The sequence below is a fragment of the Engraulis encrasicolus genome, chromosome 19, assembly GCF_034702125.1.
Source record: "Engraulis encrasicolus isolate BLACKSEA-1 chromosome 19, IST_EnEncr_1.0, whole genome shotgun sequence".
NCBI lineage: Eukaryota > Metazoa > Chordata > Actinopteri > Clupeiformes > Engraulidae > Engraulis > Engraulis encrasicolus.
In genome coordinates this window covers 18589243-18599242 of record NC_085875.1, presented here as the reverse complement: position 1 = coordinate 18599242, position 10000 = coordinate 18589243, and the positions used below count along the sequence as shown (strand labels likewise).

At 44.3% G+C, this 10000-nt stretch overlaps 1 protein-coding gene across 1 annotated transcript in view; it reads right to left on the bottom strand.

Annotated features, from left to right (window-relative positions):
• LOC134435020 (MAM domain-containing glycosylphosphatidylinositol anchor protein 1) overlaps positions 1–10000 on the bottom strand; it is a 367713-nt gene that overhangs the window by 25747 nt on the left and 331966 nt on the right. Inside the window, exon 16 of the mRNA XM_063183748.1 lies at positions 6152–6282. Coding sequence (XP_063039818.1) covers positions 6152–6282 — 131 coding nt within the window. The remainder of the gene's footprint in view (positions 1–6151; positions 6283–10000) is intronic.

The following is a 10000-nucleotide window of genomic DNA, read 5'->3' as shown; positions in this document are numbered from 1 at the left end:
TCTTTCTGTCTGTCTTTCTGTCTGTCTGTCTGTCTGTCTCTCTCTCTCTCTCTCTCTCTCTCTCTCTCTCTCCCAACCAAACATTAGCTCTCTTTTCCAATTCCACTGTAAGAGTCAATCAACGAACAACTGAGGACAGGATAGTGTGAAGTGGTGAAGAAGAGGAAGCAAGAAAAAGAGAAAGAGATAGAAGGAAAGAATGAAGGTGGAAAAGGGAGTTAGCAAGTGGAAGTAAATAAAACAAGCTTTCTATCCAGAGAATGTTTTTATGTTAGGTGGAACGGCTTTAGTCATTACCAGGACTGCACTGTAGTCATCCCATTTGCTTTGTATTCGTTCAGTATTTCAAGAAACAGCTTCAGTCGTTACCATCGATTGATGCAGCGAAAGACCAAGAAGAAAGAAGACCCAGAGAGAGAAAGACAGATAGAAAATCCTCACTGGGAACAAAATAATGCACACTATTATCCACTTCTGCAGTACTTAAAATCTTTTTCCCATTCAGTGCCCTTCTTGAAAATATGCGGAGATTACAGCTGCAAAAATGACGGCGGATAAATAGCTTTCTTTCTCATTTCACTGCAAATAATTTTGTTGAAAGCACATTGCGAGAACAAAATGTGTAATGGAGATAAGCAAAAAGACAGCAAGAGAGAAAATGAAAGGATCTGAAGGAGAGAGGGAGAGAAAGAGATACAAAGAGCTACATAAACTTTATGTTAGTAGGTTTATAATCTATCCAAATAATTTTTTGTCTGACGTGTTCAAGGAATGGTGTGGGCACCATTACCTGAATGACATCAGAGCTATTTCATATGACCCCACGCTACTCTAGCATTTATGCGCAAATTACTATGAGTATAGCCACTAAATAAATCTCTCTTTCGCCCTTCCTCATTTCCTCTCTCTCTACCCTCACGGAACTACCCTCACGAGCTAAATGCATGAGCTTAATGGTTTTTGAAAGCAACATCAGCTGTGAGGCACCCTACCCAAATAGTAAATGAAAGGCATGATCGACCAATTTTTGGAAATGTAAAATTTGCACAAACATCATCTTTTGCCAATTTCCGTGATGTTTTCTTTTTTTTTATGGCCATTTTAATCATTTTGTATACATGACTGACATCTGAGCTAATGCTCACTTTATAATGATATTGTGTTTAATCTTAAAGGGACAATGTGCAGGAAATGGTCAGAAAAGGTACTGCAATTATGCTGCTCATTGAAACTAGGCTCCCTATTGCCAAATTTGGTCCAAGCACAGTCATTTTTGCAGCTGAAAATGGCTATTTTTGGAAATTCAAAATGGCGGACCATGGAGAAGATCCCCCTTTTCATGTATGAAAAGTGCAATTTTTCCAGTCATAGTAAATACTTAGAATTTGATGGTGGTGGTAAGTATTCATGAAATAGGTAACATTAGTGAATGGGCAGCATGAATTCTGGAAATAAACAACTAAAAATCTCACACAGTGTCCCTTTAATATGTGTTTTCATTTATAAAAAACAACAACTTTTTTTCCTTATAAGAGCAGTCACACCACAGGACACCATAAAATGAACCTCAGCATTGTGTGACAGAAACATTGCAATATGAAGACATATTAAGAGGTTAATAGTCACCTTAAACTTCCACAGCTCTCTCCAATAACTGAGGTACTGACTGGTTAGGAGCCAGTCTTTAAAGGCTTGGTGTTGACCACAAATAAGCAACATAAGCAACATTTCCAACTAAATAGTGACACGTTCTTTCCAAGGTCCAAAATGTCACACAGCACCAAAGGAGCCGTTATATGCATAGTAGTTTAATACTGTATTCAGTCTCGATGTTCTCCACCCATCCTCCTTCTGATCTATACTCATCTTTAAAATGCCAACCCTTTCATGTACTCAAGCTGCACTTTTGACTTCACACTTTTGTTCACTTTGTTTACCTATTCCTTTTTTATGCCTTCTTAAGTATGCCACTTGAGGACAAAAGTGTATAGAAAGTGTATGTGTAATGCAATGTAATATTCAGAGAAGACAAGAGCGGAGGAGACAAGAGGCAAGCGCCATACCTGAGGTACACGTGTCTACACTACAAAACGACTCAGCTACTTTATACTGTTAGAGCTTTTATGCTGAGACTTTGGGCTGAGGTCACATAAACAGAATAGGGTAAATGCTGATGACAGCTTTCAGCTTTCGCCTCCTCTGACCAAGTCAGCACGTCCACTCTGGCACCTGTGACTCAGGTCTCTCTCTCACGCTCTGTCTCTCTCACGCTCCCTCTCTCTCTCTCTCTCTCTCTCTTGTTCTCTTTCTCTCACACACACTCTCTCTCACGCAGAACAGAATGTTTAACAAGCGGAGGGGAAGCTGAGTCTTCCTGTCAGTAATGAGCCCTCCAGGTGGCTGGGGAGGTGAGGGGAGGACTAAGCTGGGCTGGGGTGAGGGGAGGTGAGGGTAGGACTAAGCTGGGCTGGGGTGAGGGGAGGTGAGGGTAGGACTAAGCTGGGCTGGGGTGAGGGGAGGACTAAGCTGGGCTGGGGTGAGGGGAGGTGAGGGGAGGACTAAGCTGGGCTGGGGTGAGGGGAGGTGAGGGGAGGACTAAGCTGGGCTGGGGTGAGGGGAGGTGAGGGGAGGACTAAGCTGGGCTGGGGTGAGGGGAGGTGAGGGTAGGACTAAGCTGGGCTGGGGTGAGGGGAGGTGAGGGTAGGACTAAGCTGGGCTGGGGTGAGGGGAGGACTAAGCTGGGCTGGGGTGAGGGGAGGTGAGGGGAGGACTAAGCTGGGCTGGGGTGAGGGGAGTGGAGTGATGGAGCTGGTGTGAGGTGGGCTGGAGTTGAATGGGGTGGGGGGAGAGGAGTGGAGGCGAGACGAGGGCTGGTGGGGAGGTGAGGCAGGCTGGGCTGGTGTGGGAGGTGAGGGGACTGGAGGGATGGAGCTGTGTGAGGTGGGGTGGGGGAGTGGAGTGGAGGCGAGACGAGGGCTGGTGGGGAGGTGAGGCAGGCTGGGCTGGTGAGGAGGTGAGGGGACTGGAGGGATGGAGCTGGCATAGAGAGGAGAGGAGGGTGCTAGGAGCTGGGAGGTGGGAGCTGCTCTCTGGCCATCTCTCCTCAGCCCTCCTCTCTTCTCCCAGGGCTCTTCATTAGGCTCTGGCTACATGTAAAGCACGATTTTGGATGACAGTTAGTAGGCAACACAACGTGAGTGTAAAAGACAGTCGAACACATGAACATGCGCATGCATGCACACACACACACATGCACACATGCACGCACGCACGGGCACGCACACACACACACACACACATGCACGCAGGCACGCACGCACGCACGCACACAAGATGCAGACACGCACACGCACACACACACACACACACACACACACTCACATACACATACACATACACATACACATACACATACACATACACATACACATACACATACACACACACACACACATACACACGCACACACACCATGAACACACAACCCTCAAAAAAAAGCAAACAGGAGCCAAACAGCCCGGGGCTTGAAGTTTGGTGTCATTCCTGGACTGCACAAGTAGGACTGCTGGTTGGCAGGGCCTGTGGGCTACTTGCCTACAGTTCAGTCCAGCATGTTAAACATGCCATACATTATCACGGGGCACCATGACACCACAGAAATGCTTCCTCATTCTCCATCTGTTATGTGGAAACTGAGTCTTTAGGAAGTGTCCTTTTCGTGATTGTCTTTTTAATATATCTTTTTTTTTAAAACATAGGCCTACATACATATCCATACATACATTTTTTTACATACATATATATCCAAGATGGATACTTTATGGATAAAGCGCAAAATACAATGAAATGAAATAAAATAATGAACAAAATATAGAACTTAACAAACTTAACTTGTGCTGGCAGCAAACTCTAAGAGACAAAAGTGTTCATAGAATGTCTTTAAGGGCAGCAGCTGTGCTCATCCAAGTGTTTACAGTGGTTTCCTTCACCTTGTTAAACTTCACAGTTGTACTTTTCAAGCAAACTACTGGTACATAGTGAAAAGAGACTATGCAAAACTGTCTAAGATTCGTGCCTGGGTGTATCCATTGCGGCAGTATAGTCTTCTTAGCAGCAGTGAACACTGACATCAACTCTTGTTTTTCCACACCAAGAGAACTGATACATTTAATCATCATTAAGCAAAAGTATGCAAGGGCCAAAGTCAAAGTCCAGTTCTGTAAAATCATAGAACACATGGGTGACATCATTCCAAAAGCGTTCAATAACTTGACAGTCCCAGAACATGTGCAGAAATGTACCCATAGTTACAGCTGCTGCAGTAAGGATGGGTTATTAATGCTTATAATTTGTGGCACTGTACTGTCACATTGCTGGGAGTATAAACCTGGGGTTAAGTGACTAGGCACGTTAACTCAAAGTAAGTCATACACCTCCCAAGAGAAGAGCCATTAGTTTATCTCTCCATGAGCAGAAAAGTAACACATGGCTGAAGAGGATGTGCAAAGCAACCATTTAAGTGTTATTTCAATACTAAGAGAGTCATTCTTCTTGTCCATCTTCTGCGTAGGTGCTCAGCATCAGGACAGATCTTACTCATATAGGCCTACAGTATCTGCATTTTGCAGGGGAAACACATGGACCACTGTATGTGATGGACCACTGCATGTGATCTCTGTTTCTCTGTATCTCTGTATCTCTCTCTGTGTGTGTGTGTCTCTCTCTCTCTCTCTCTCTCTCTCTCTCTCTCTCTCTCTCTCTCTCTCTCTCTCTCTCTCTCTCTCTCTCTCTCTCTCTCTCTCTCTCTCTCTCTCTCTCTCTCACATACACAAAGCACCTGAGGCAAAACTACACACATGCTCTCTCCATTCTTCAATGCCTCATCGACCACAAAGGCAAACACAAAAACACTAACTCTCTCTCTCTCTCTCTCTCTCTCTCTCTCTCTCTCTCTCTCTCTCTCCTGTCTCTCTCTCTCTCTCTCTCTCTCTCTCTCTCTCTCTCTCTCTCTCTCTCTCTCTAAATACAGTGTCAAATTCAAGAGGGAGGTTTGTCTGGTTAATTTCCTACTAGGGGTGGCAAAGTTGGCCATTTGGCAGACCCCCAAGAAGACAATGTTGAACCTTTGCCTCTGTGGACCCCTTGGAGAGTTTTTGGGACTGGTCAAAAGTCGTATCAAGGTTGAGTTCATGTACTATCATTTGGTTAATGATGTGGAGACATTTTCAAGCATTTGGTGTGTGTGGGGTTTGCTGTGTGAGGTTGGGGAGAGTGGGGAGCTGGTTATGAGGATATAAGGGGGTTGTAATGGATGTATTGTGAGAATGTACTATGAGTAAGCAGTGTTAAAATAAAGGCATTTTTAAATCTCTCTCTCTCTCTTCCTCTCTCTCACTCTCTCTCTTCCTCTCTCTCTCTCTCTCTCTCTCTCTCTCTCTCTCTCTCTCTCTCTCTCTCACACACACACACACACACACACACACACACACACACACACACACACACACAAGCACAAAAATAAACACACAGACTGTCACAGCCCATACACACAATAACTCATTACCACAATCTTTTAGTTGAAGTCTTCAAGCCAGCAGCCCATCAGAACACATGAGAGACCTGACCTCCTACCCTGACACACACACACAGACACACAGACACACAGACACGCACACACACACACGCACACGCACACACACACACACACGCACACGCACACGCACACACACACACACACACACACACACACACACACACACACACACACACCTGACAGGATGAAGAGGAAAGCAAGACAGCTGTTCACAGCTGTAAGCAAGCTGTTCGCACACACTCAGGTGGCCAGATGTTAGATGTTAATAACACACAACACTCTTCATTCCATCAGACGGCACAAAGCATTGCCACAAATTAAGGGGTCAATCAATCAGAGCATTCTTGATGTGTATGTGTATGTAGTAGTAATGTCTGCCACCGCACTCATCATCTCCAAGATCATCATCATCATCGCTATCATCATCATCATCACTGTTTCTCTTACCCTCATCCTCACATGCACGCACGCATGCATGCACGCACTCACTCACGCACACACGCACACACACACACGCACACATACACACACAGTAACGCAGGTACAGTACACACTGACCTGGAAGGGGCCGCTGGGCGTGATGACACAGTTGGCCTTGATCCAGTTGGGTCCCTGGCTGCCAGAGCGGCTCCACACCAGCGTGTCCACCGTAGCAATGCTCTTGGCCCTCTGCAGCAGGTTCAGGGTACCTGTAGATACAGCAACGTCACAGTGTGAGGATTATTTACAGTAACCAGGGGTGCATTTCTCAAAAGAGAAGTTGTTAGCCTGTTAGCAACTTTGGTAGTTGCCAATGGGAAAATGCATTGAAAACAACAAAGTAGCTAATGTAGTAAGCAACTTTGGTTTTGAGAAATCCACCCCAGGGCTCTAAATTACAGTAACACCAGCCAACCGGCCAAATGCTGGTGAAAATTCCATTTGGCTAGTAGAAAACGTACTAGAAAAGGTTACTAGCCATTTTGATTGATAGCGAGTGTATGTTTGGCTAGTACGATTACTAACATCTATACTAGCCAAATTTGGCTAGTGAGGATAAAAGTTAATTTATAGCCCTGACAGTAACTAATCAGAACACATGCACTTCAACTCAAACACACATAGGATCTCTCACCCACTCAATCAGGCGTATACAAAAAACACGCTCAACCCCAATGAATCAGGCAACTACATTAATGCATTCACTTGGTGAATCTGAAGTCACCAAAGAGCCAACTGGCCCATTTACATGTAATCAAACAAATGGTGATCACGTCCTACTGTGCCTCTGATCATGAATACATTATGCTCCTATTCACCATTTGTCTCACGGGATTAGTCCATCTCTTCTGTAATTAACGATCTTCCCTTTCTCTTTTCTTTTTTTCTTTCTTTCTTTCTTTCTTTCTTTCTTTCTTTCTTTCTTTCTTTCTTTCTTTCTTTCTTTCTTTCTTTCTTTCTTTCTTTCTTTCTTTCTTTCTTTCTTTCTTTCTGTCTGTCTTTCTTTCTCCCTCTCTCACTCTCTCTAATTTATTCATTTAATGTGCTTTTCATGCCTTTATTAGACAGCAAAGTGAAGACAAGAATGGAAATGGAGTGTGGGAGAGAGAAGGGGGTATGGTTGGGAAATGACCCAGTCTGGATTGGAACTTGGGACCCCATGGGCAGATGCTTTTGCCCCTCTACAGCAGGGTCAGGGTACCTGCAGATAACAACACAGGGTCACAAGTGGAGCCGTGTGTGGGTGTTGCCCAGGTCCAGGGCTACAGGGGGGCAACACTGGCCAAATCTATATTGTGTAAAGGCACTCAGAAAGTGCAGACCTCCGCCAAGGAAGCTGTTTTAAAAATTCCTGGTTCCGGTTTGTGATCCGGATCACCACCAAAATTAATTCACTTGTTCCTTTGATCATTCCCAACAACTACACAAAGTCTCATCCAAATATGTCCATTTAGTTATCCTGCTGACAAACAGACAGACAGACAAACAGACAGACAAACCAATGCGAAAAACATAACCTCCTTGGCGGAGGTAATTATTGAAAACATGATCTTGGGATAAACATGACATGTTGTATTGGGCAATGCTTTTGGCCTTCTGCAGCAGGCTCAGCATACCTGGAAATCAACATGGTGGGGATTTAATATCCTGGTCTAACAACACCCTCATACTGATTTCATTCGAACAGTCGGTGTGGGATGGCTGAACTCCATTGAAGTTGGAAATTTAACTTTTTTTTGCCAATCGCTTAGGTTTGGTTGGGGAGGTGCTCAACATGAAAAGTAGAGCTTTACATCACAAAGAAAATACAATTTGAGAGTTCTTCCTTTTGGCTATTTTTGTACTAAAATGACTTTATTTACCATTCCCTGTGTGACGGTTGGAGTTAGTAGGTGGGCAAGGTATGCACAAGAAAAGGTGACCGACACGGACTAAAGGCGTAAGCCTACCTCATGCGCGCACGCACGTACAAACCAAACAAATGAACTCAAAAAAGTGTTGCTGAGATAAGAGGAATCTATTTGGTTTGGGGGAGAATGCAGGGTGACAGCCAGCTGCCTTACAAACCCACATTAATTTATTGCTTGTACTTTGCAGCAAGAGAGAGGACGATGTATTATTCAGAAGGGGGATCCGGGCACGACACAGAAACAAAGCAAAAGAGCCCGGCGCCGCTCAAAGCCGAGAGGAAAAACTTTTACATGCACTAGAGATTGTGTACCGACACCGTGCATGCACACAGGATATCAAAAGGCCCTCCCTCTACCCTTCCTTCTTCCTTTTTATCCTTCTTTCTTTTTTCCCTCTTTCTCTCTCTCACACTCACACTCTCTTTCTGGTTCTTTGTGTGCTGTTGCTTTGACACACTCAGACTTCAGCTCACTGCTCTCTCCCCACACCACTTGTTACATACATAAATACACATGCAAGAGCACGTATGCGCACATATGCTCACAGTGCATGTACACATGCGCACAGCCACAGTCAGACACAGCCAAGACCAACAAATATCTCTACTTATATTTTCAGGCTTTCTTGGTTTAATAAATGCAAAGCAAATATAATCCATTTGAATGTTTGGCTTGTTAATTACTGTATGTGCAATAAAAGAGGCCTTTTTACACACCAACACACACATACAACCACACAGACACAGACATACATCACTTTAGGTTTGGATTGTCTAGATTCCCACTTGTTCCATGTGCTTCCAGCTGGGCAAGGTTGTAATCAATAGCCGATATTTACAGTTCACTCAAATTGCATGGTACAGGAATAGCAAAATCTGTACATTTCTGGCAAAATAATCTACAAAGTATAGAGATTTAATCATAAATGTATTTTATTAAATAAACTTCTATCATCAGTAAGTTGGTTTTGGTTTTCCCATTTTCCATCGGCTATTTCACAACACAAACTGAGCAAAATCATTCTTTGCTAAAAGCTGCTTCCTACCATTGGACCGATGCTGCATATTTTGGCATGAGAAAATTGTGCTCCATGTGCTTCAAAGTATCCCATAAAGCAATACATGTAATTTCTGTGGCAGTCCTTTCTGATGCAGTCTTTTCTGAGCCACAAAGAGAACAGAGGGACAAAACACAACAAGAGAGGTTAAGGATAGGAAATGAATTGCTGTGAACTGTTCGGTACTGTAAAATCTTTTAAACATGGCATGCCAGGCATGGGTATTACTTAGGCCAGTGTAATGTCGTAGAGTAGTAGTGTAATACTTCTGCAGTTAAGTGTTTTCAATGATTATTACAGTGTTCCACTGGCAGAACATCATGAATTATGAAGTTTAAACTGCATCTACAGGGACAGCCCGGTGTCCAACACCAGTGAATTCATAAGGAATTTGTTGTTTGTGCTAGCAGATGCATTGGCTATATCAGAGAGAGACACATGCCATTCCCCATTGGCCAAAAGCAGTGTAGGCAGGTGAAATTGATTGGCCTGGGTGATTCACATAAGACAACCAACAGCACAGTTTTAAAACTTCCATCAGGGAAGATCCTATTCTAAGCCCACCCAATGACAGCCAGATGTGTCTTCAAGGACAATGCCTGCTTTCCACATGGGAAGATCGACAAAAAAGATACACACCACTCGTATTCTGCGTTCACATCCAGAGAGGTCTAGCCATTGGGCAGTGTGAGTGTATAGACATTGGGGGGACAAAGGGCTCACTCGTCCCGAGCCCAGGAAGAGAGGGGGCCCAAAATTGGATCCAAAATGTATTGTATGTATTGGCTTTGGGGCCCATTCAAATCAATTTGTCCTGAGCCCGGCCAAAGCTGTCAGCGGCCCAGCAGCCACCACCACTGCCCCCATCAGTATAATAAAAATAAATTAGCCAGCATCTGCCTCTGATATCCTAGCATACACAATTGCCACCGCAGTCCTCTGTGCCCTCCTCTCGGCGCT